Source organism: Ctenopharyngodon idella, chromosome 16 (assembly GCF_019924925.1).
Source record: "Ctenopharyngodon idella isolate HZGC_01 chromosome 16, HZGC01, whole genome shotgun sequence".
Classification (NCBI taxonomy): Eukaryota; Metazoa; Chordata; class Actinopteri; order Cypriniformes; family Xenocyprididae; genus Ctenopharyngodon; species Ctenopharyngodon idella.
This window is the reverse complement of record NC_067235.1, coordinates 29,179,143-29,204,644: the sequence shown is the minus strand read 5'-3', so window position 1 is coordinate 29,204,644 and position 25,502 is coordinate 29,179,143. Positions and strand designations below refer to the sequence as shown.

The 25,502-nt window shown below is 38.3% G+C and overlaps 5 protein-coding genes across 44 annotated transcripts in view; 4 read left to right on the top strand and 1 right to left on the bottom strand.

The window, feature by feature from the left end:
* The first annotated feature begins 484 nt into the window (after nucleotides 1-484).
* On the top strand, nucleotides 485-4,640 carry zmp:0000000951 (uncharacterized). Of its 2 annotated transcripts, XM_051865649.1 has the most exons (3): nucleotides 485-1,230; nucleotides 1,395-2,339; nucleotides 3,869-4,640. In XM_051865649.1, exons 2-3 carry the CDS (start codon nucleotides 1,408-1,410, stop codon nucleotides 4,635-4,637), a joined length of 1,701 nt encoding a protein of 566 aa, XP_051721609.1. In that variant the 5' UTR covers nucleotides 485-1,230; nucleotides 1,395-1,407; the 3' UTR covers nucleotides 4,638-4,640. The 2 variants fall into 2 exon arrangements, with proteins under 2 accessions (XP_051721609.1, XP_051721608.1); XM_051865648.1 differs by having other exon boundaries at nucleotides 485-2,339.
* A 1,236-nt stretch (nucleotides 4,641-5,876) lies between these two features.
* On the top strand, nucleotides 5,877-9,107 carry LOC127497286 (protein FAM83A). The gene is made up of 4 exons (XM_051865651.1): nucleotides 5,877-6,386; nucleotides 7,534-7,701; nucleotides 7,898-8,022; nucleotides 8,653-9,107. The coding sequence occupies exons 1-4, from the start codon at nucleotides 5,877-5,879 to the stop codon at nucleotides 9,095-9,097; spliced, it is 1,248 nt and encodes a 415-aa protein (XP_051721611.1). The 3' UTR covers nucleotides 9,098-9,107.
* Nucleotides 9,108-9,212: 105 nt separating this feature from the next.
* On the bottom strand, nucleotides 9,213-13,083 carry zgc:101716 (uncharacterized protein LOC492784 homolog). Its single transcript, XM_051865652.1, has 6 exons — nucleotides 12,522-13,083; nucleotides 12,018-12,113; nucleotides 11,796-11,939; nucleotides 11,439-11,725; nucleotides 11,209-11,341; nucleotides 9,213-9,495 (listed from the first exon to the last, which is right to left on the bottom strand). The coding sequence occupies exons 1-6, from the start codon at nucleotides 12,624-12,626 to the stop codon at nucleotides 9,352-9,354; spliced, it is 909 nt and encodes a 302-aa protein (XP_051721612.1). The 5' UTR covers nucleotides 12,627-13,083; the 3' UTR covers nucleotides 9,213-9,351.
* Nucleotides 13,084-13,388: 305 nt separating this feature from the next.
* Nucleotides 13,389-22,368, top strand: dcaf13 (ddb1 and cul4 associated factor 13). Its single transcript, XM_051865650.1, has 11 exons — nucleotides 13,389-13,578; nucleotides 13,654-13,853; nucleotides 14,109-14,216; nucleotides 14,315-14,404; nucleotides 15,262-15,417; nucleotides 15,752-15,829; nucleotides 15,927-16,009; nucleotides 16,096-16,260; nucleotides 18,408-18,543; nucleotides 21,554-21,717; nucleotides 22,038-22,368. The coding sequence occupies exons 1-11, from the start codon at nucleotides 13,509-13,511 to the stop codon at nucleotides 22,123-22,125; spliced, it is 1,338 nt and encodes a 445-aa protein (XP_051721610.1). The 5' UTR covers nucleotides 13,389-13,508; the 3' UTR covers nucleotides 22,126-22,368.
* A 2,333-nt stretch (nucleotides 22,369-24,701) lies between these two features.
* Nucleotides 24,702-25,502, top strand: part of rims2a (regulating synaptic membrane exocytosis 2a) — a 201,347-nt gene continuing 200,546 nt past the window's right edge. For 21 of the 39 annotated variants that reach the window (XM_051864854.1, XM_051864852.1, XM_051864840.1 and 18 more), the window contains exons 1-2: nucleotides 24,702-24,905; nucleotides 25,336-25,496. In XM_051864854.1, the coding sequence (XP_051720814.1) occupies nucleotides 25,351-25,496 (146 nt within the window). In that variant the 5' untranslated portion in view covers nucleotides 24,702-24,905; nucleotides 25,336-25,350. The remainder of the gene's footprint in view (nucleotides 24,906-25,335; nucleotides 25,497-25,502) is intronic. The other 18 variants (XM_051864879.1, XM_051864870.1, XM_051864883.1 and 15 more) reach the window with 2 other exon arrangements.

The window sequence follows — 25,502 nt, the reverse complement described above, 5'->3', positions numbered from 1 at the left end:
TCATTCCGGCGTAATGATCAAGGAACTTTGCTGCCGTACCATGGCTGCAGCAAGCGCAATGATATTACGCAGCGTCTCTCACAAATGTCTCCATGGTTGCAAGGCACACTCCCTGTGCAAGCAGGGGGTCACAGACACCGCGTAATATCATTCAGCCTGCTGCAGCCATGATACGGCAGCAAAGTTCCTTGATTATTACACCAGAATGAGAGTATAGCTCCTAGCCATATCGGCCTAGAAAATCACAACTTTTCATTTTCCGTCGGCCTTAGTACACGATGTAACTACAGAAGAGTCAAGTTTTAAATAGGAAAAATATTGAAACTCTTTGGTCATTTTTTAACGAGATGCTAACGGTCTAATCCGATTCAATGAACTATGCTAAGCTATGCTAAAAGTGGTACCGCCAGACCCGGAGATCGGCTGAATGGATTCAAAAACGGTAGAACTCAACTGTTTAACTCGATGGAGATGGAAAATGAGCCTATTTTCAAAAAAAGTGGAGTGTTCCTTTAATAGTACTGACTAAGGTAAGCATCACTGTAACTATTATACTTATTATATATATATCTCATACTTAGCTTTGAACAAACAAAGGACATCTAATGGACCAAAGCATGATTAAGACTTGATAATGGTCTCGTTTGACTTGGGCCAGTGAGCAACAATTCAGAACTTCATAACAACATACTTAAACACTTAAATCACCTACGTCTGGCTAACAATGTGCTAACATGTTCAAAACACTTTTTAGGAATGTGGTTAAAAATAGTTGCATTAGCATTAAAACATTAGTATTATGGTGGCAACTTTTGCATGGACAAGCACCACTCACACTTTCCATACAAATTGTAAAAATCTAGTTAATATTTAGCTTTAGAGGTGAAATATAATGTTTAGAGTTATAAAGTCTTGAAATTCTGTGGTGGGGTTGTGAATTCTACCTCTCCTGAAACTTTGGTCTGTATATGCTGGGTATCAAACAGAAAATTCAGTCAGAATTTCACAAACTTATGTGGAGAAACTGTGGGACTAAATGGGTTAATTGGAGTTAAGTATACCAAGATGCTTTAACAAACTTAAACGCCCTGAGAACTGTTTACTATGTCGCCTTGAAACCTTGTCAAAGTGTTGACTTAAGCGCAGCTGACTGTCCTGATAACACACTCATCCATGAGGACTTAAGGACTGAGGACGCACTTTTGCAGCTCTTTTATTGTTCGAGATCAGGTGAGAGTTGAATACAGTATTATGTTCTGTTGACCATATTCATCTGTGAACACTATTTGTCAAATTCATTCATTAGGCCTGCATTCATTAGCAGTAGCAGTAGGTACAAAGTGTAGCTAATGTAAGCTATATCATCAAATGTGTTTTTTTTTGGTTTGTTTCAGGGTAAAATTGAAGATGGAAGAAAAACTTCCAAATGAAAAAGTTAAATATTTGCTTGCCCCATGGAGGTTTTCCTTCAGGGCACCTGGATTTGAAAATAGACTGGTGGCAGCTCTACAACTGTTTGAGCGTTTCCCTTTAGATATAGCTGTGACCGGAGGAACCCAGGAGGCTAACGCTCATTTGGCTTCTGCAATCTGTGGGCCGGATAAGGAAATTGAAGAGGAGGAATGGGAAACTGATGATGAAGATGATGAGGAAGAAGAAACAGATGAGGAAGAAGCAGAAGACTGGGAAGAAGGTGAAAGTGTAGATGAGGAGCATAGCATTAAGTCTAAGTTAAATACTAATCACCAGAGCAGCAGGAAGAAATCTGTTCGGATATTGGATCATACAGAATATATAGGGAGTGGCAATCCTGATTTCGACTCTGTGATTTTACACCGTCAAATCCCAAATGTTCGTGTATGGATCGTGCAGGGCCACCCGTCTTCAAATTCCATTATTAAGCAGACCAACCAGCAGTATGACTCCACATGCTACGATGTTCTGGTGGTTCTCACTACAGAACAGCACAAGGAGGACCACATGTGGCTCAAAATGGAACTGCATGACAGAGATCAGTCTTTTTTTCTGGTTCAAGCTGAGCGGGACTGGGATGTGGTAGAGGAGAAGCCTACAGGGCCATGCATGACCTGTGCCTGGGAACGAATGAGAGCTCGCAAACTGGAGTTGCAGAAGAGAAGTAAAGAAGCATTTGGAGAGATGGCTGATTCAACAGATAGTCCTTCTGACACCTCCCAAGATCCAGAGTTAGTGAAGATGAAGGATATTGCCAAGGTGTTTGCTGAAGCCCTGCCTGAGCTTCAGAAGAAAGCTTTTAGTCAGTTCCTGGTGGCGATTACAAAGGAACTTCGGGTTCCTAAATTACTGACTGATGACACACAGTAAGTCAACTTTGAAATGTTTGATATTGTCATGTGACAAAAATAGATTTCCATTTAAATCTCACTGATCCATTGCTGGTTACACTGAGTTCCGGGGTCAACATGTTTTTTTGGTCCTGGAACAAAAATCCTGTCAAAAAGATAAATTCTAATTCAAACCTATCCATAATCCAACCCTTAAACTAGAGGTAGAAGATAGGATAAGAATGGTGACATTAACTCTAACATTAGCCCTAAACCTAACCATAAAATCTAATTGGTTGTCTGGAATGTTGTTCTAGAAACAATGATGTTTTGTTGGTCCTGGAATAACAATCCTGTCAAAAAATAAATTACAGCTCCCTAAATTATAACTCCATTAAGCCCTACCAGTAATCCAAACCAAACAATCCAAACATTAACTTAATCCAGGGGTGTCCAGTTCTGCTCCTGAAAGGCAGATGTACTGCAGAGTTAAGCTTCAACCTGCTTCAATACACCTGCCTGAAAGTTTCTAGTAGAGGTCCTGGTGCCATTTTAAAATACTATGAAACCTCAATGCAAATGTCCTTGACAAATTCAGATACATCTCTTGATTAGCTGGTTCAGGTGTGATTAGTTAGTGCTGGAGATAAACTTTCCAAGAGCAGGACTGGACATTCGTCATCACACTTAAATTAGAAGTAAAAGATAGTGGTATACAAGCCCCTAACCCAGGGATGGGCAAACTCGGTCCTGGAGGGCCACTGCCCTGCAGAGTTTAGCTCCAAACCTAATCAAACACACCTGAACCAGCTAATCAATGCCTTCAGGATTACAAGAAGGCTACAGGCAGGTACGTTTTTATCAGGGTTCGAGCTAAACTCTGCAGGGTAGTGGCCCTCCAGGACAGAGTTTGCCCATCCCTGCCCTAACCCTAATGTTAGCCCTAAACCTAACTCTAAAATCTGATTAATTGTTAGAAATGTTGTTCTAGGACTAACAAAGAAAAAGGTCTCCAACGCAGAACCTGATTTCACCAAGTGCAACATGTTTCATATTTGTTGATCCTGGAACAACATTCTAATCATCCAATCAGATTTGAGGGACAAGTTTACAGTTTGTCAAGTTTAGGCTTACAACCGGAGTTAGGTGCTTCTACACCAGTGTTATCCATCTATCATTTCCCTCTGATTTTAGGGATAACTTATGGGTTTTTGGACAGGACTGTTGTTCCAGGATCAACAAAATATGTTGATCCAGGAATGCATCTAACTCTGCAAAATCAGGACATGTGTCTCCAACATGGGCTGCTGGTGCTTGTGTCCTTACTAGGCTGATTAACTTGTTTAATTAGCTAGTTACCTCGCTCAACCAGATTCATTAGGAAATCTGTTGGTACACTAGCTTACTTTTATTGTAAACAAGCACTAACTGCCATAAAACTGCCTTAACTAGCATAAAAATTCATTGTTCATGAATATTTACATCCAACCAATTCTCCTGGTCTGCCTAACCAGGACAGGAGGTGTCTACATTTATCTAACAAATTCATTACATTTGTTTGTCAGTTTTGTGGTTTCTACTGCTTTGAAGTCCAGGAAGATAAACCAGGATGATCTTGACCAGATCTCCAAGCTCTCACAGCCGAGAGATGTCACGGACAATCCCTCCAAGCTTCAGGCAATCCTTACAGCTCTCGATCACTTCCGTCTGGATATCGGTGTGCTGGGTGAGACGGGCTGTGGCAGCTCCAGCCTTGTCAATGCCCTCTTGGGCCTGGAGAATGATGATGAACGAGCTGCCTCAACTGGTGTCATTGAAATCACCAAAGAGGCTATGAAGTATCCCTACCCTGAGTTCCCCAACGTCCGTCTTTGGGACCTTCCTGGGCTTGGAAAAATAAGTGATCTTAACAGCCTTTCCTCTGCGTCCAGCTCTTCTGAAGCTCAACGCGTAGCATCTGTGCTTGCTTTGTGTGATGTATACATACTGGTATCTCCTTTAAGGCTTAGATTGGGAGCCATACAGTTGTTGCAACAAGCGTCCTCCTTGGGGAAAGAGTGTTACCTGGTGGTTTCCATGGCGGACTTGATTGACGAAAAGTCTGTCGCAGAGGTGAGGCAATGGGCTGAGGGAGTCTTGGGTAAACTGGGTCTCCAGAAGAGCTTGTTTCTGGTGTCTGCTCACCATCCAGAAACCTTGGACTTACCCAAGCTAAAAGAGACATTGAATTTAGCCTTTCCAAGTCATAAGAAAGTCGCTCTTGCCAGATATGTATCAAAGCAACTGGACGGAGATGTTTTCTGGAAAAGATCGGACTCTTGCAAATTCATGTAAATAATTAGTTCTTTAAAAAATTAAAGATTAAAAAAGAACAATATATTCCCATGCTCAAGCATGTTTTATTAGGATTTTTCTGTTTGTTTAACTACTCGTCACTCTCCAAACATATTTTCAACCCTATATGAGAACCACCCTATTCAGATGTAGCATATCAGAAAGCATCTAAAGTATTTTTTGCATGTGCTGGTTATTATTATTTTCAGGCTAATCATATATCTTCCTGAGTTCTTTTCTTAAGGCTTATATTTTAAATACATATATTTACATTTTGTTTTGGACAAAATCCTGCACACAACCAGATTTGCAAATGCAACTGTAAATATTGCTTTTTGCAAGCTATGATATTGAATGGGACTTTTTCTTCCCTGTTTATTGAAAATCTGCAGGTTTGTAAAGCTTGTAAAATGTAAAAGCCCATGTAAAACCTGTCTCTGGGATATTCTGGTCTGTAGATATGTCTTGGGTTTCTTTTGCCCATTTTGTAACTGCAAATCTGATCACAAGTAATAATGCCTCTTTCTTCAATAAGCAAAACAGTTAGAGGGATCATTTATTTATGTAGCACAAAAGGTGTGAGAAAATGTATGCTGAAGTTTTATACTTAGGGTTTAGGGTTTAGTATGACTTTTTAAATGACCAAATAACCAAAAGTGCTCTATCTAGAAAGCCATTATGCACTTACATTAAGCAAGGTGTGTCAACAAGAACAGGTCTATTGGTTCCTCTAGTGAAGCATGGGAGAACTGAATCTGACAGCCGTATCTCCATCCCTGCCACTCATGCCATTTCATTTCTGTGGTGGAAAACACGGGAACTTCAGTGTCATTATTCACTCAACACCTCACCTGTTAACCACACAACCCCACCCACCGATGCCTGTGGGTGAAGCCGTCTGTGAACGCAGCTACTTACTCTCTTTAATCTGAGGAGGAGCCACAAACTACTTACCCAAAGCCTTAGGGCAGTACTAATGTTCACATTTAAACTCGCCGATCATGAAAATATGACAAATTGGTTCAGAAATGCTCATTGTGCTGTGAAATGCCTGATGAAAAGACGCACAGTGCATGAATACCTCACAGAATAATTTGTGAACATTTGATGATCACCTTGAGGATCACCTGAATGGATAAACGTTTGGCTTTGTGAAGCACAAATGATGATTAAAAAGTAAAGCTGAATGAGGAAGAGTCAACCAGTCACCTGTCAGATGAGGAGTCGTATGTGATCAACATGAACCTTGAAAGTAATGGATTGTCTGTGCAGTGCTACCTGAAGCCAAAGCTGATGGGAAAAATGAGAAGAAGAGTTCAGGAGATGAGAAACCCAAACGCTCAGGGGTCTTCAGTGGATCTGAGTCACAATGAAAGCACACGACTGGCTATGGATGCTCTCCTGGACAAAGGGCTTGATGGATACCAGGAAGTGCTGATCAAAGAGAATGAGGCAAACTTTCTGTCTGCGGAGGAGAAAACATATATCTTAAACAACATTAAAAAGCCTCTCACTGACGATGACGAGGCAGACAGAGATGAAGAGATGTCCAGTTCTCCATCAGTTTCTTCTGAGACATATTTTCCTGCAGTCACAGAGAGTGAACCTCCAGTTCTGGACTACGGCTGGCCGGTGGCTGACTGGAGTTACCATCTGCAAGGCATTCCTAGTGTGGAAGTGTTCTTCCAGTCAGTGAAATCCTCTTCCATGAAAGACCTGCTGCGGGAACTCATCAGGCAAGCAACTACAGTAAGAAGCTGTCATTTGATAGTGACATTTTTGGACTGTATACTGCCATTATTGTTTCAAATAATAATTTTGTGACGCAAGAAGGACGCACACTGCAATTACAAACAGCACTTTCCATGAATATGGTACACTTTGGTGTCCCACACCTTGGAAATGCACGAATTGCATGTTTTTTGTTTCCATGTTTGTTGTGCAACTATTCTCCATCATATTAATGTCTTTATTAAAGGGTTAGTTCACACAACAATGAAAATTCTGTCATTATTTTCTCACCTTCATGTAAGACTTTCGTTTATCTTTGGAACACAAATGAAGAGCTTTTAAATGAAATCTGAGAGCTTTCTGTCTATCCATTTACAGCCACAACTACCACTTTCAAGCCCCAGAAATGTAGTAAAGACATCATAAAAGTAATTCATGTGACTCCAGTGGTTTAACCTCAATTTTAGGAAGTGACGCGAGTACTTTGTTTGCGCAAAAAAAATATAATTGACCACTTTATTTCCAAAATATTAATCTCCAACATGTGTTTACGAGAGCACAAGCAGTCGTTGTTGCGTGAATCAATGTTGGAATTTAATATTATTTTGAAAATAAAGTGGTCAATTATGTTTTTTGCGCAAACAAAGCACTCACGTCGCTTCATAAAATTGAGGTTAAACCACTGGAGTCACATGGATTACTTTAATGATGTATTTACTACCTTTCTGGGGCTTGAAAGTGGTAGTTGTGTAGCTGTCAGTGGAGGGACAGAAAACTCTCAGATTTCATCAAAAATATCTTCATTTGTGTTCCGAAGATGAACAAAAGTCTTATGGTTTTGGAGCGACATGAGGGTGAATAATTAACTAATCTTGATGATTGTTTATTGGTAAAAAATTGCACAATGAACACAAATAAGACTTTTAAAATGTATTTGTCCCATGTTTTGATGATAATTTTTTTTTTTTTTTTAAATAGTTGTTTGAACCCTTGAAGTTCTGAAGCTGATATCAAAATTTTCTTAAGCTTAAGCACCTCTTTTAATTTGTTGAAAAAGAAAAAATAAATCCTATTTATGGAAAGTGCCTGGCATTTTTAATATGCAACAGTCTGAAAACACACTATTGCAATGTAACATTTGCTCCCTAAATTACACTCATCAAAGGTTTTGGCGATAGTTATGGACACATTCAGCGATGTGGAGATTTTCTGTGACATACTGGAGGCGACAAGAAAGCGCAATGTGTACGTCTATCTCCTTCTGGACCACACCAATTTACAGCTGTTTCAGGACATGTGTGAAAATGTAAAAATCAACAAGTCACACCTTAGTGTAAGTTATTCTATTCTAGTCAGAGCCTTTTACATTAAAGATATTTTGCAGCTTTTGCCTGTGGATATGCTACAAAATGTTATTATTTGAAAATATATGCAACATTTTTGTCAGTTCTGTGAAAAGAAACAAAAGTGGATGAATTCATTATATTTATGGCCAGTGTGCTTATGTTTGTCTTCATCTCTTCATACAGAGAATGTCCATTCGTAGTGTTCAAGGTGAGACTTATTGTGCCAAATCGGGCAGAAAGTTCACTGGACAGATGAAAGAGAAGTTCATCATTGTGGACTGCACAAAAGTACTGGTCGGCACGTACAGGTAGGCTACCATCTAAACAAACACATATTTAGTCAGTACTGAAATTTGACATTCTTCAAGGGGGAGATGATATAATGTTTCAAGTAGTGATGGAAGTGTGACATGCTATTCTCATTTAGTTTGCAACTTTAATCTTAGTTATAATTGCATGCTGTTTTTTTATTTTTATAATTGAGAGAATACATAATACAGGAATATTTGTACTTGCATTTGTCCAAAAAAAAAAAAAAAAAGTATGAGCAAACTTATATGGTGACCATTCATTTGTGACATACACATTTGCGCTTATACATATTAATTTTAAGCTAAAGTTCTGATAAAAGATTCTTTTGAGTAGCAGCTCTTTACTTTCCAATCAAGCATTTAGATTTACATATTTACAACCAGACGTGGTCAATTTCTGCACCACAAGCAACATCAAACACAATTGCAACAATAATCATTTTCAGACATATTTCAGACACTCACAACATCTGCCATTGTAGCACGTAACCCCACCTCAAACTTGGGTTGAGCCAAGGCATTTTTATCAGTTGCTTCTCCATTTGGTGCTGCTAGTGATGCAGAAACTTCACCTTTGATCTCTTGGTTGTGAGTTCTTTCACTGATGCCTCTTTAACCCTGTCACAGTCTCACCTGGCTGTCCTGGCAGGTTCACAGAAGCTTGTCCGTACTCTTCAAAGGCAGCGGTGTTAAACCTTTTGACCTGGAGTTTCGCAGACTCTACGCACTTTCTAACCCAGTGCCAGGATATACCTGGCAAACATCAAATCCTGCTGATCTCCACCTACCCTTCAAGAAACTCCAGATCCCGATATGGCCAGCAGGAATTCCCGGAAACACTGCTGACCACCAACAGAAACCTCATAAGCCAGGTAACCCGAGTTTCCCGACTCGTCCTGTCCTGGTCAGGCAGACCAGCTATCCAAGTGTCACCACTGGACCACAAAGATCTCAATGGCTTCCACGGAGGAACTCGATCCATCATCCCACTGCTTGTCAGACCCCCCTCTTCAAAGATTATATGAGAAGCCAAACCTGGCGCCCAATACAGGGGAAACACATCAACAGATGAAGCTGAAGATCAACCTGAAGCTTCCCACTGGTGCTAGAGCAGGTTATTGCAATGCTTAATTTTTGTAAACAATGTGATGCATGTGCTTATTGCATGAATTAGCAGATGTAGCAACTTTATTTATTTTAAAAAGTTCAACTTTATTCTGCTTTGTAACAGTAAAAGCATGTAACTCCAATAAAATATTCATTTAAAAAAGTACAATTACAATATCCATATCATTCTTATGTCTCCTTCAGCTTTCTGTGTATGGATCAAGCTGCCGTCTCCTCCTGCAATTTAGTGTGGAGTTTGTTCCACCACCTGTCATCAAAGTCTTTAATATAAAGGCCTGATAAACTCTCTCCATCTTGGCTTTCCTCCCTCATCTTCTCCGGATTGAGGTCTTCTGCCATCACCTAGTTATTGATCAGAAACAATCAAATTAGTTTGTAATGTGAGATCGTGGCTTTTTAAAACAAAGATTTTAGGGTGTTGTGTGAGAGATGTGTAATTCTGATATGTATAAATATAGAGAATAAACTGGCTTGTGTTGTATTTTATGTTGAATCAAAAAAAAAAAAAAAAAAAAAAAACCCTTTCTAAAGCTACTTTTTGTTATGTCTATGATGCTTTTCTCATTTACACAATAATGACTTTAAATGATCTTTTGGGGGTAATTTCTCAGCCAAATTTGATGTGCTATTAATTTTCAATTAATTAGACTAAAATTTATATACACAGTAACTCTATTAAATTCCATGGTTTTCCATATCAGGACATAATTAAAAAAAAAAAAAAACACCTGGTCCTTGGCAGGTCTTAAAATTTGGAAAATAAAACATCAGATGAACGACAACACATGACATATCACACCATGTCATTATTTATTTAACAAAAATGGAAAAACCAAGATGGAAAAACCATGGGTGACAATCTAAGGACACCCAATTATTCAGTAGCTTGTAGATCCAATTTTAGCAGCAATAACTTGAAGTAATCATTTTCTGTATGACTTTATCAGTCTCTCACATCATTCTGGAGGAATTTTGGCCCGCTCTTCTTTACAATGTTGCTCCAGTTTATTGAGCAGGGATGCAAACAGGTAAGGGGGAACTGGATCTATGCAAATCCCATAGGTGACCTATCACTGAAAGGTGAGGAGTTTGCATCTATGATTGAGGTTTGTGGGCATTTGTCTATGCACAGCTCTTGCCACTCCTTTTCAGTCAGAATGAGGACTGGACTTCACTGGGCCACTGCAACACCTTGATTCTTTTCTTTTTCAGCCATTCTGTGGTAGATTCTGTTGTAGTTTCAGATCACTGTCCAGTTGCATGACCCAATTTTGGCCAAGCTTTAGGTGTTGGATGGATGGCCTCACATTTGACTCTAGAATACTTTGGTATACAGAGGAGTACATGGTCGATGCAATGACTGTGAGATGGCCAGGGCCTGTGGCTACAAAACAAGCCCAAAATCATCACCCCTCCACCAGCATGCTTGACTTTTGGTATGAGGTGTTTGTTGTACAGTCATGAACTTTATCATTTAACATGTTAACTGAGGCCTGTAGAGTCTGCAATTTCTTTGAGCATTACACGGTCTGAACTTAGGGTGAATTTGCTGGGATGTCCACTCCTGGGAAGATTGGTGTCGGTTTTGAATGTCTTCCACTTGTGAATAAAATTTGCTTCTCTAAGATCATTCATTGCTGATGTCTTTACTCTTTGGTATTGTGTTAACAGACACCTGAAGGCTGCAGACCAGCAAACTGCCAGAACCTCAGCTTTTATAGAGGTGTTCACACTTGCTGATGATTGATTCAGAGGAATTTGATTAGCAGTGCCTGACCGTTACTTACCCTCTTAATTCCTAAGGAACAACAAGGGTGTCCTTAGTTTGTCACCCATGGCTTTTTCATTTTGGCCTAGTTTTTGTTAAATTAATAATGACATGGTGTGATATTCTTCATTTGAGGTTTTATTTTCCAAATTTTAAGACCTGCCAAAGGACCAAATGAATTTTATGTCCTGATATGGAAAACCATGGAATTCAATAGGGTGTCCTAACTTTTTCAGATGTAACTATATATATTTCCCTCTCTATTAAACTGTTTATTGTTGTTTGACCTCAGAGATTGTTTGAATCATCTTCTCCGTTGGCTGCAGAGTATGTAAAGCTTCCTCAATGTCTTGTAGGGCCCTCTGGCTGTTCTCCAGCACGAATGAGAACTGCTGAATCTGCAGGATTTCAATTAGCAGCCTGACGAAAATCACAAGATGAACAAACTCAGCACTTAATTCATCTGTTAACATCAAAGTCAATAAATAAATGGCCGGTTCTCTTGTGGTTGACATACCTTGTTCTAATCAAGCACATGATGGTCTTTAGTGCTAAAATGTTATTTGTCCCCTGCTGCTTTTCGTGTTCTTCCTCAGTGCTGGATCTCTCAGGACAGCTATCAGACTCCAGGAGTCTCTGGAAGCTCATGGCCAGATTCAGCCAGTGCCATGGATGATACGGATGAAGGCAGCACAGCTGCTGCAGGCTGGAGATGCTGTTTGCCAGCTCCCTGTAGTGATCATGAATACTCAATTCCAGCTGAAGGACGCAGGTGAGGTGACAGGTGTTGGATACTTCTGTCCTCTGTAAATAAAACACAGTAAATCAGCAAGAGGATAAACAAAAGTTGGAATTAGTGATTTAATATATTTACCAGTCTCTCGCAGGCTTTTAGAGCCTCTTCTTTTTCCCCCAGATGACAGCAGCATCGTGCGATCCCTTCTAGCACATCTCTCTTCACTGATGTGTTTCCAGCAGGTACCAGAGAGAGGCAGGACACATACTCATCCAGAGCCACCTGTCATTCACACAACTGACAAATGAGCTTTTGAATCAGATAATAGAGAGAGTAAATGTTGAATTCAGCTCTTTATACCTGATACTGTTTCCTCCTGTAGGCCAGATCACCTCGAAACTTGAGGCTTTTTTGTTCTTCTAATGCATCCTCGACATTTACATCTGCACAAAACCACTAGATAAGATAAAATAAAGAAAAATGTGACCTGCCAGAAGTTATTTAATTTCTGAAATATATATTCTCTAGAAATTTCCTAGCATTCCCACCCAGGTTTTCCATGACCGTGTGAAACCCGAAGAAATACCTGCATAATTATACGTTATATGATAATTATCATCATAAATCATATATAATTATAACCAATGTTATATAGTACGTTGAAATAACATCAGCACATCTTTAATGTGGTGAACTATCACCGACCAAAATTCTCACGAAAATACCACAGTACATTTCGATGTATATACCGTAATAGTAATGCCTTGCGGTGGAAGTAGCATACATAAATAGCGGGGTATATATGTGCCATTTCCTGTACCATAGTATCAGTAGTTTCTTGTAAGTGTTCAGTGTGTTACCCACCAGAGGTTCGCAGAGTTTGGGCTCGTATGTGGGCAGAGCAGCTGAGACTCTGTTCCGTGACTGCTCAAACACAGAATCATCAAAAGTGCTGCCCAGAATCTCCATGATAAAAACACGCGTGCCAACCTCACGAAACACGTGATCGCCACAACAACCGCGCAAACATTACAGAAATGCGTAGGAATCCATTGAAAAGGGACTAAATAACTTCGTTTATTTGTTCGTATCTCGTAAACTAATATCCTTTCATGAGGAGTAAACGCTGAATCCAATGAGAGACTTAACTTTATGCCTCTAGTGGGCGCATGGTGGCTCAAAAAGCCCAATCCTCCTTTGAACCGCATCGAAGTCTCAGCACGATTTCTGCTTGCTAAGAAGCATAATCATTCATCTTTTAATTTTAAATTTATTTATTTCTGATACAAAAAAAATGGAAAACTGACTTGTAAAAACGAATTTTAAGATATTTTTTAAAACGCCTGTCTTCAACAAACGACCTTGTTTGGTCAATCATGTTACAAAGCTTAGAAAAGCAGCATGTACCACGTGACGACGCCGTTTCCGTGAACGATATTTTTACAAGATGAAAAATGACATCGAGGAAAATTTAGTCTTTTAATTTGAATAATACTTCTGGTAAATATTTAAATATTCTGTATAAATATATAAATAAATACATTTACTTCTGTGAAAATTAAAAATTGCAAGTGACAGAAAACGATTAATAACAACTTATTTACTATTTTTTTGATTTACTAAAGTACACCATTAAACAATAATATAAAGCAAATGTTTATTTAAAAAATTACAAAAGCATATATATATATATATATAATATATATTATAAAAGCATTTCTATCTTCGCAGCACCCGGATGTGTGACGTCACTTTAGTGCGCGCTGCGTCATACAAACACATGGTCCTGCATTTCTCTTAACGCTGCAGATCTGATCAGGTTTTTGGGGTTTAATTTTATAATCCGGTGGGATGAAAGTTAAAGTGCTTTGTAGAAACCCGGACGATTATGTTCGAGAGACAACCAGAGATATACAGCGAGGTATGCAAACATGAAGTGATTATAGGAATGTGGTGTATTAGGAAGTATACTAACTGTAGTATGTGTCCTATGTAGTGCCTAGGAACTATGACCCGACCCTGCATCCTTTTGAGGTGCCCAGGGAATATACCAGAGCCCTGAATGCCACTAAACTTCAGAAGGTGTTTGCCAAACCCTTTGTGGCTTCACTAGATGGGCACAGAGATGGCATCAGCTGCATCGTCAGACACCCCAAAAGCCTTTCAACGGTCTTATCTGGTGCCTGTGATGGGGAGGTAAAGCCTTTACCTTGGTATTTAAATAATAAGTCTCTTTAATTGAGCATGTTCCATCAAGATGTTTACAATTACCATACAAGAACAACATGCACACCCAACATTCAATAATACAGTAAACAACAAGACCAGGGGCACATAGAAGGAACTTAAATTTTGCAGTTATTTTGCCCAGTAAGTCAAAGGAGTGTGCAAATGACCATCTAGATTCAGGATGGATGGATGGATGGATGAATGAGTTTTTTTTTCTGACAGGTGAAAGTGTGGAACCTTCCTAAGAGGGAGTGTTTGAGGACAGTTAAGGCTCATGAAGGATTTGTACGAGGAATGTGCTCCCGCTTTTGTGGCACCTCCTTTTTCACGGTATTTTAATCCTGCATATTCCATATTCTTCCTGTGAGGCATTCATATAGGTGAAGATGATCCAGTTAGTAAGTGATTATGTGATTCTGTTAAAATAGGTAGGAGATGACAAGACCATCAAACAGTGGAACATGGAAGCACCAGGATATGGAGTTTGTGAGGAGCCAATTAACACAATTCTGGGGAAGGTACAGTTTCAGCATATGTATATATATATATATATATATATATGTGTGTGTATGTATACACATTACGCACACGTGTGTATAATACATGACTACAATTTATAAATAAAAAGTAAAGATATGCAGAAATATATGCAGAAATGCTTTTTTTAATGTATACAAATTATAAATGACAATTAATATTTTATATTTAAGAGATTCAAGATGATACAGATGAAATATAAGATGATCAAATAATCAATAAACCACATACCATTCTCTTCCACATCTATTTGCGCCTGAACGGACACATACATGCAAAAAAATTGTCTAAATGCAAGTAAAAGATTGCCTATCATCATAAACACAATTGATTATGGCTTAGGTGAGCGAAACAATTGAGAAAGAAAACCGGATGTGTAACACTATTTTTGGATCCGCGCCGCGCATTCAGTCTTAAAGTGACAGAAGCCCCTGCTGAAAAACATCACACTTGTAGTTTTAACACAGACTAATTGTTTCATTTATACAGTGAGACTATGTATTATTACACACAGTATTATTTTACATTTGATTATTCAATTTCTGTACCTGAATACTGTTAGACTTACGTGGAAAATATAAAGCACTATTTATTTCATTTGTATCTGTATTTTCTATGCATATTCACAATCATCCTAGAATGATTAATTCTTTTCAAATTAGCCATTAGCCAATATCACATTGTCAGTTTTTTTCCAATATCGTGCAGCCCTACTCACAATTCAGCAACAACTCCACTAAATGGAATTATTTTTAGTCATATTTATTCATTTGCACATACTTTTAGGTTTCTGTACTTTTTGCTCATGTTTTCAGCTTCTAATGATGTTGTTTCGCAGGCGGTGTTCACTGACATTGACCACCACTATAGGGAGGGACTGTTCGCAACCTGTGGGCAGACGGTGGATATCTGGGATGAGCAGAGAAGCAGTCCCATCCGCTCCTTCAGCTGGGGTGTGGACAGCTTCAACTGCGTCCGCTACAACCCTGTGGAGGTGATCAACAAATTCAACTTAATTTCAGTTTAAATCTGTGGACATTCATAACATGTATTATTTCAAAGCCATAGCTTTACAATGATGTAAATGAGACAAAGCCAATAGTGGGCTTGATGAGTACTGCCATAATACAGTGCTGTTCTCAATGTATTTGAGGCCTATTTTATTTTGTCTATTTTATATATATATGAGGCCTATTTTGCCTCACATAACAATATGAGGCAAAATAAGGAGGTTCATAGAAGTAACTGAGTAGTTTAGACACCAAATGTCACACATTTCTTTCATTTAAAGTTTTATCACCAGTAAATTGTCCCATTGTCCTTTGCAGACCGAACTTCTCGCCAGCTGTGGATCAGACAGAAGTATTATCTTGTATGACACTAGAGAAGCTGCACCACTCAGAAAGGTCTGCAATATTTTTACTTTTCACCCACAACTTTTACTTGTCACCCACATGGCTGAATATTTCCATTTATGACTACAATGAAATTACACTGTTTCAGGTTATCATGAAAATGAGAAGCAATACACTTTGCTGGAACCAAATGGAAGCCTATTATTTTGTTTGTGCAAATGAAGATTACAAGTGAGTTCATTTCAGCGTAAACCTTTACATGAAAAATTAAGTGAGTGTAAATAAATCATGTCATCTTTTTCTGTTTTTTTCCACAGCCTCTATACTTATGACATAAGGTATATGGATATTCCTGTGACTGTGCACATGGATCATGTATCCGCTGTGCTGGATGTGGATTATTCACCTACAGGAAGGGAGTTTGTATCCGCCAGCTTTGACAAAACCGTCCGCATCTTTCTGAAAGACGGAGGCAACAGCAGGTGAGTGTGGTGCGGAAAGTCCAAGGAGATCTATAATGTCTGGAGAAAGCCATCTAGTAGTATTTTCATTCGTGTCAAAATATATATAGGGTTTCTTCAGTGTTCCACAAATTAAGGCCTTAAAGGATTTGTTCACTTCAGAATTTAAATTTCCTGATAATTTACTCACCCCCATGTCATCCAAGATGTTCTTTCTTCAGTCAAAAAGAAATTAAGGTTTTTGAGGAAAACATTCCAGGAGTTTTCTCCATATAGTGGACTTCAACAGCTACCAACGGGTTGAAGGTCCAAATTTCAGTTTCATTGCAGCTTCAAAGGGCTCTACATGATCCCAGCCGAGGAATAAGGGTCTTATCTAGTGAAACGATCTGCCATTTTCTAAAAAAAAATAACATTTATATATTATTTACTGCAAATGCTCATCTTGCACTGCTTTGCGATGCGCCACACATTATGTAATCACATTGGAAAGGTCATGTGTGATGTAGGCTGAAGTGCCGTGGTAGGGCGAAAACTTCTCTTCCAACTTCAAAATCGTCCAATATGGTTCTTTTACCTTTTTTTTTTTTTGTAAAGAGTGTTTGACTTGGTCTTTGCACGTTAGCTTTGTAGACACTGGATCGGTACTTCCGCCTACATCACCCATGACCTTTCCAACGTGATTACGTAATGTGTGGTGCATCGCAGAGCAGTGCAAGATGAGCATTTGTGGTTAAAAAGTATATAAATTATTTTTTTTAGAAAATAGCAGATCGTTTCACTCGATAAGACTATAGATAATTCCTCGTCTGGGATTGTGTAGAGCCCTTTAAAGCTGCACTGAAACTGCAATTTGGGCCTTCAACCATTGGTAGCTGTTGAAGTCCACTATATGGAGAAAAATCCTGGAATGTTTTCCTCAACCTTAATTTCTTTTTGACTGAAGAAAGAAAGACAAATATCTTGGATGACATGGGGGTGAGTAAATTATCAAGAAATTTTAATTCTGAAGTGAACTAATCCTTTAAAAAGGTCTTAAAGGGTTAGTTCACCCAAAAATGAAAATAATGTCATTAATTACTCACCCTCATGTCGTTCCACACCCGTAAGTCCTTCATTCATCTTCAGAACACAAAGTAAGATATTTTTGATTAAATCCGATGGCTCAGTGAGGCCTGCATTCAAAGCAATGACATTTCCTCTCTCAAGATCCATAAAGGTACTAAAAACATATTTAAAACAGTTCATGTGAGTTCAGTAGTTCTACCTTAATATTATAAAGCGGCGAGAATACTTTTCGTGCACCAAAAAAACAAAATAACGACTTTTCAACAATATAGAGATGGGCCGATTTCAAAACACTGCTTCAGAGCTTTACGAATCAAATTAGTGATTCGGATCTCCTATCAAATGGCTAAAGTGCTGAAATCACGTGACTTTGGCGCTCTGAGTCACTGATTCGATTCGCAAAGCTCTGAAGCAGTGTTTTGAAATTGGCCCATCACTATATTGTTGAAAAGTCGTTATTTTGTTTTTTTGGCGCACGAAAAGTATTCTTGTCGCTTTATAATATTAGGGTAGAACTACTGAACTAGCATGAACTGTTTTAAATATGTTTTTAGTACCTTTATGGATCTTGAGAGAGGGAATGTCATTTCTGTGAATGTAGACCTCACTGAGCCATCGGATTTATTCAAAAATATCTTAATTTGTGTTCTGAAGATGAATGAAGGTCTTACGGGTGTGGAACGACATGAGGGTGAGTAATAAACGACATTATTTTCATTTTTGGGTGAACTAACCCTTTAAATCAGAGCAGAAAATCTTAAATTCATAAAGTGGCATTAAATTTCGCACTGCATGCTTAAAACAAGAACAACACTGCAAAAATGTTTTTCTTGCTTAGTATTTTTGTCTTGTTTTCTATCAAAAATATCTAAAAATTCTTAAATCAAGATACATTTAGGCCTATTTGAGAAACAAAATGACTTGAGAAGTCTTGTTTTCATTGCTTAAAACAAGAAAAGAAATCTGTCAGTTGGGCACCAAAAATAAACTTATTTTAATCCTTGTTAAGCATAAACTCTATCTATCATGTATTTTTTGTGCAATAAGAAAGTAAATAGAGCAAATTTCTGGCATTACATGTAATTTCTTACAATCCTCAGGGAGGTGTACCACACCAAACGTATGCAGCATGTCATCTGTGTGAGATGGTCAGCTGACAACAAATACATCATGAGCGGTTCCGACGAGATGAACATTCGGCTGTGGAAGGCCAAAGCCTCAGAGAAGCTCGGATTGGTGAGTGCATGATCCCATTTTATATCCAAGTCATCCAAAAGGAGTTTTAAAGGATTAGTTCACTTTCAAATGAAAATTATCCCAAGCTTCACTCACCCTCAAGCCATCCTAGGTATATATGACTTTCTTCTTTCAGATGAAAACAATCGGAGTAATATTAATAAATATCCTGATACATCCAACCTTTATAATGGTAGTGAACGGGACCAATGAGTATAAAGCTCAAGAAAGTGCATCCATCCAAAGCAAAACCTATTCCACACGGCTCCGGGGGGTTAATAAAGTCGTTCTGCAGCAAAGCGATGCGTTTGTGTAAGAAAAATATCCATATTTAACAAGTTACAAAGTAAAATATGTAACTCACTGACTCTAGGTTCCATTCTTTGATTGTAGAGCTTTGTGAGGGTGTTAACTTGTTGCAAATGCGCTCAGGTGGTTAATATGGGCCACAGTTGGCCCTGTGGTCACCCTATCAAGCACTTAAAAGGAATTACACCCACAAATCACTTTCATTAAGCACTTCTATGGCAGTGTTGCCACGGTCTCAAACCTGGCCAGGAAAAAGCTCTAGAGTTTTATGTCTCTTGTCAGAGCAACTCTTGTAATAGAGTGCCCCAAAGTGCCTACACCTATTTCATAAAGTGAAGTTTGCTTACAAGGAAATCCGCACATGTCCATAGATGTTTGTTAAAGATTGAGGCACTTTTATGGTTCATTTAGGCATATGAGACTTGAATAATTCAGTTCTCTGTCAAAAAATAGTATAGATTAGTGCTGGATGGTTTAGCCAAAATATTATTCAGCCTTTTAATGGAATCTGATCTTGAAAGTTGCTTAAAAATAAGACCTTATCTGTTAAGGAGCCCCAGTTCAAGTCAGGGGAAAAATAATTGTTACAAAACTGGCCCCTTTAAGTAAACTTCATTTGTAAATACACGTGGAAGCAACGCTTTTTGCTCTGCTGAGGCAGAGGTTAGTTTTGCTCCAGGTGAATGTAGTTTCTTCTGCCCATCATTTCATATCAGCTCTAGTTCATCTGATTCCCTCATGCCGTCCAGCGTTGGCAAGTTTTTGGCTCCCGCTGGACTTTAAGAGAGAGATTTATTCTGATGCGTTTCACTTAAAGAGATCAGACACTCACTGCAGTTATCAGCAGTTTGAATCAGCCAATCACTTAAAGCAGGAAAAATAATGAAGACATTAAACTATCAGGCACATGAGAGTATTTAATTAAAGGAGCAGATGCTGAATCAAGAGATTGCTGTCTGGAGAAGCTCTTTGGAGCTGGGTTTGGTTTGTTTTTGTTTTTCTTCATCTGATTGAGTGCCCATTTTACTATATAAATATGAAAATTCACCGTTTATGAGGTTGGCCCTCTATAAGTGACTTTTTACATTCACAGTATCATATTTTTGCACATAAGCACATTTATGTCTGTTGTTTCAATTAAAGGGGCCATGTTTTACTACCTTTTTATTTTATGCCTGAAGTCCACTTACAATGTTATATACTTTATAATTTTCTGTTGAATTGCACAGACTGTTCATTTTTAAATAAGCATTTCTGTAGCTCAAACAGTATAGCTCTAACTATGCCAAGGTCATGGTTATTTTAGTAATATTTATATGCTATTATAGTTTTTGTTAATATACTGAATTAGCTTATATATTCCGTTTTAATTGTAATTTTAGTGTAATTTTGTTTTGTGCTTTTTTTTTTTTTTTTTAAATCTAAAAATTAATTTATTTTAGTTTAAGTTCAGTTTTAGTTTTATATTTTAGTTAGTAATTTTAGTACTTCAACTTAAACTTATTTCAGTTTGTTGCAAGGCAACATTTTAAAGTTGTTTAACGATAACAACGCTGATTACAGTAAAAAATTGCTGGATAAGTATTCATCCATTCTTGTGGTAGTTGTAGTCCTTGTGTTCCAACTTGTTAGCAATTTTAGAAACAATTTAAAATTCACATTTGAGGTGTGAATGTGTGTAATTTGTTGTAGAACAGTGTCAATGTCTCTTAAAGTAATGTAATTTTACTAATATATCCAAAAAATCGTATTCTAAAATTCTATTTGAAATGCTAATTCGCTTCTTGCGCTGTGTCCGAAATTGCGTACTGAGAAGGTACTACATTTACGTTTGAATTTACTTCGCAACCTTTAAAAAAAAAAATATGCTCCATATACTATGAATACGGGTAGTATGAATAAAATTCGGACGTACTACATCCACCATGTCATTAGTCATGTGACCTACCAGCGTCAGTTCTTATATTCTACAGTCGTCACATTCATACATTTGTCAGTTCATACATTCAGTTCTACAATCCTCTTCCGTGGCTTCGTGGGATAGTAAAGTGTCCATTGAATGTGCACTTCAGAACCTCGCTGGAAGTAGTAGGTCATCCTGGGACTTTTCGCCTACTCTTTTGGCGTACTGTTTTTCGTGTACCATATAGTAGGAAAGTATTTGATTTCGGGCGCAGTGTTGGTTTTTAGGACTACAAACACAATAGCTCTGTTATGGGATGGAATCTGCAGAGTCATGTTTGTTTTTTTTCCCCTCATGTGAACGCTGTCAAGAAGTTCGTAAATAAGAGTTAACAGGCCTTCAGATTTTCCTCCCGAGCGCTCTGATGGCATCAGCAGCTATTAGATTGCCCTAAACAAATTGAATTTGAGAAAATCATTGCTTTTAATTAGAATGAAAGCCCTTGGAGGGGTGTGGAGTGAGACGCGCCAAAGCATGGGAGCCGCAGAAATGTTATGATAGAGAGATAGATGAGGAGCACTTGGGTTCTTCTACTGAAAAATGTGCTGCTTTACATTGATTGCCAAACTAAAAAGACTTTTCAAGATATTTTTGCTGCCACAGTGCATTCCTAAGAAATGTGTACACTAATACAGTTAGAAAGCAGGTTGTACCCATAGCTAAATCTTTTCTACTTTATCTGTATGCATGTATGTATGTATGAGTCTTGACCATTGACGCAAATCTCATTGTTCACAGCTCTCCGCCCGAGAAAAAGCTGCCGCAAACTACAACAAGAAGCTGATGGAGAAATTTCGGCACCACCCACAAGTGAAACGCATCGCCTGTCACCGCCACCTGCCCAGAGATGTCCTGAAACAGAAGAGAGAGCAGCGGCAAATGAAAGAAGCCCAGCGCAGGAAGTAAGTTCCCTTCACCAAATGTTAAGACCTTTTCAGTGCTGATGTTTATCTTGAACAATCCTTGACAGGTTTTGTGAGAACTAAAGGTTAAAGGTTATAATTCACTCAAAAACAATAAGCTCATTTGCATTACATACCATTACAAGTTCAACATGTTCACTGTGACTTGTTTGGAAAAACATGAAAAAATCACTTCAACTTTAAATCTTTTGATGTTTGGCTCCATTGTACTGGCAGCAAAAGGAAATGAATCCATGTTTGAGTTTGATTGGCATTCTGATTGTCTTTGCTTCTTTGTGTGTGTGTGTGTGTGTTTTTAGGGAACTAAACATCCGCAAACACAGCAAGCCGGGATCTATTCCTGTGCAGATAGAAAATGAGAAACATGTGGTGGCTGTTGTGGAGTAAGAGATGAATTAAAGAGGTGCTTTCGATGGATGGGTTTCTGTTCTCCACACACGGACGCGCTCCAGAATATTCCACTCTTTGGCCACTCTTTTACTTCCATACTAAAACATTTTTTGGTATATACAAGAACTTTCAATATATTGCTGCATATTTGTAAAGAATTTTACATGAGCATGGAAATGATTCTAGAATTGCTTTATAATTGATTGAATATGAACAATAAACAATGTCTTAATCTGTGAATATATTAATGTTTTCAATTTACCCTTTGCATTGGTGTAAATGGGAACAGGACTGTTCCAAATGTGTTTCCATCACCTTCTATTGTTATCAATATATAGATTAATTAGCATAAATTTACTTTGGAGCAAGGTTACCTTGTAGGTGCTCTTAATGATCTTATGGTGGACTTCAATAATTGCTAAGGTAAGATTGGTGAGTATTGTTAAAGGGGACCTATAATGCCCCTTTCACAAGATGTAATATACGTCTCTGGTGTCCCCAGAATGCGTCTATGAAGTTTCAGCTCAAAATACCCCACAGATTATTTCTTAGCCTGTCAAATTTGCCCCAAATTTGCAATTTTTTGAGTGTCCCTTTAAATGCAAATGAGCTGCTGCTCCCGGCCCGCTTTCCAAAAGAGGGCGGAGCTTTAACAGCTCATGCTTCGGTTGCTCAACAGCAACAAAGGTGGAGAATCTCACACAGCCAAAATTATGATTGTCAGTAACAGTGATCAGCCTTACATTGTTCAAACCGAAGTTGGACACTGATGGAGAGACTCAGAAAGAAGTTACAACTTTTAGAATGTAACTGGATGTTTCTGAATGGTTAGTGGATACATTTATGTAGTTGCTGTGGAGATGATTCAACTCATCGACTAGCATGTGCCGTCATGTTAATCTTTTGTGCAAATCCAGCGTTGAATTGACCCTCGTTTGTGAAGCAGTCCGGCGTAAAATAACGGCATGGCAGCAACACTGTACTACAACAACTCTTCCTCTTCTCTAAAATTGTTTTGTGTTCACGGGGGCAGGGTTTATGTAAATTTTGGGGTTTGTGATGTCACCAACCTGGGAAGAAGCTCGTTGTAGTCCCTACCAGCCATTTGTTGTAGTCTTTAAAAAGCGATTTCTGTAAAAGAAAATATCTCCCTTTGCATTGAACTTTGAGTGTTGTAACTTTGCAGATGTTGTTTATGCTCAAACAGCAACATTACACACTAACTAAAGTTAAATCATAATCATGGACCCCTTTAAGGATCAGTTGTCTCTGTTTACATTCAGCCTTTAAATGCAAACCTGATGTTTTATGGTGTTTGTGTTATGTATAATTGTTTGCTAATGTAAACCAGTGTGGTTTTTTTCTCATCCTTTTAAAGACTTAATGTTCTAATGAGATAAAAGATCCTCTTCACCTTTTTAGTCCATAATCCTATCATCTCAATCTACTCTCATTTAAAACTGTTACAGTCAGTGAGAAATGGAGGGTAAGGAATAAATATACAGTCAGAAATGGTTGCTTTGGATGAAGACCTGGGTAATGCTTTCATTAATAAGTCATTTACATTATAAAATGTTGAACAGATCAGCATCTGATGTATCAATTTTATGTTTAAATATTTGTTCTGAGCATTACATAATGTAGTAATGTTTGATATGATATTGATGGTCATGCTAAAGTTTGCTGTGGTTAAATAAAACCTTGTATCATAATCCCATATGAAATCAAGAATCACCTCATTAATATTTGAGTGTTTTATTTGCCTCTAAATTGAAACGAAGAAGTATATTTTTTATTTTGCAGTTTAAAATGTAATTGAGCATTATCATCTCTTAAAAGGACGTAGTATTATTCCATAAAGGGTGTAATAAATTCACGCATTATTGGTCTATAAATGTAATCTGCAAGGGGCCCTTCTGAGGTTATTTTTAGAATTTATGGCTGATCCTGCTCGAATGAAGGTTCCAGTCCGTTTTTTCACTATGATTTTCGACTGGCTGTCAATGAAATTGCGAGTCCTACTATGGCAAAGGTTTAGATGAATATTCATTAGGTCATACTGACGTTGTGTCATCATGACCTTCCAATGGTCAAGCCTTGATACTTCAATATTCATTGGTTCATGCTGACGATGAGTTCTGGTTTTGGTTCCTGGAAACATATTTTAATGTATTACACACTTGTCAATTTTGTGTACTGGAAAATGAAACAATTTATTTGTTTTTATCTCTCTCTATTCAACGTTATTCTAGAAGGATTATTAAACGCCAGGGAAAGTTGTTGTGTTTATTGTTTATTATGGGAAACTTGGTAATCTACAAATACCTATTTTCCTGGCATTGAATGAGAAAAAGGTTTGATTCCTGAATATTAATTATGTAACGCTGACGTCAACTGCATCCGTTCCAATGGCGAATGATATGCTTTTAAATATCAAAATAGACCGTGCTGACGTTGTGTCGTTTCCTTCCAAAAGCGAACGCTGCCTCATGAATATTAACAATAAACCTTCGCCATAGCACGATTGGTAAATTCGCCTCCCAGCCGGGCGGCTTTGCTCCGCCCACACTCTTCCAATTGGGATTCTCTGTCGCTGCATCCATTTTTGTGTATTTAAGATATCTTCAAGAATTACCAAACCTGGAGGAAAGCGAGGCACCGGAGCAGAGGGACTCAAAAGGGAAACAAACATTTATTATGAGATGGAAAAGAACTTTTCCAGGACGATGACAGCGATGGGTTAGACAGGATTGAACAGAATGATGGCCAAATAAAAGGCAAGAGGCGCTTTCACATCCTCACTGAGATCTGGAATAGCATCTGAAATCTGCTATTTTATTCATAATGCATCGTTGCTTTATTCATTTTCTTTTTGTATTGAGGAAGAGGAGAATTTTAAACAGGATTACGTTCATTTCAATAGCCATTGCCTTTAAAAGGACCAGCTGTATCCATTCTTCTATTGCTCAGAGAATGATTGATCTAATGCTGTAAAATCCACCTTATATAGTCCATGAGCTTGCATTGCTATCATTTCAATAGTTGTATAATAACTTAACCTCTTTTATAGTGTTGTAAAACATCATAACGGTCATCAGAGATGCTGCTGTGGGTGCTTTGATTCCTGAGCAACCAAAATCCACTGATGATTGATCAAATAGACCTTGCATTCATCATGGATTAAGTCTGGTTATTGATCTTCTTCAGCATCGGCGTGTAAAGATGTCTGCTCCAGCTGGGCTCCGCAGCGGGCCTGTCCTGCCGGAGATGCCGGACCTGAGCCACCTCACCGAGGAGGAGAGGAAGATCATCCTCGGTGTCATGGACAGGCAGAAGAAAGAGGAGGAGAAGGAGCAGTCTATGTTGAAGTAAGA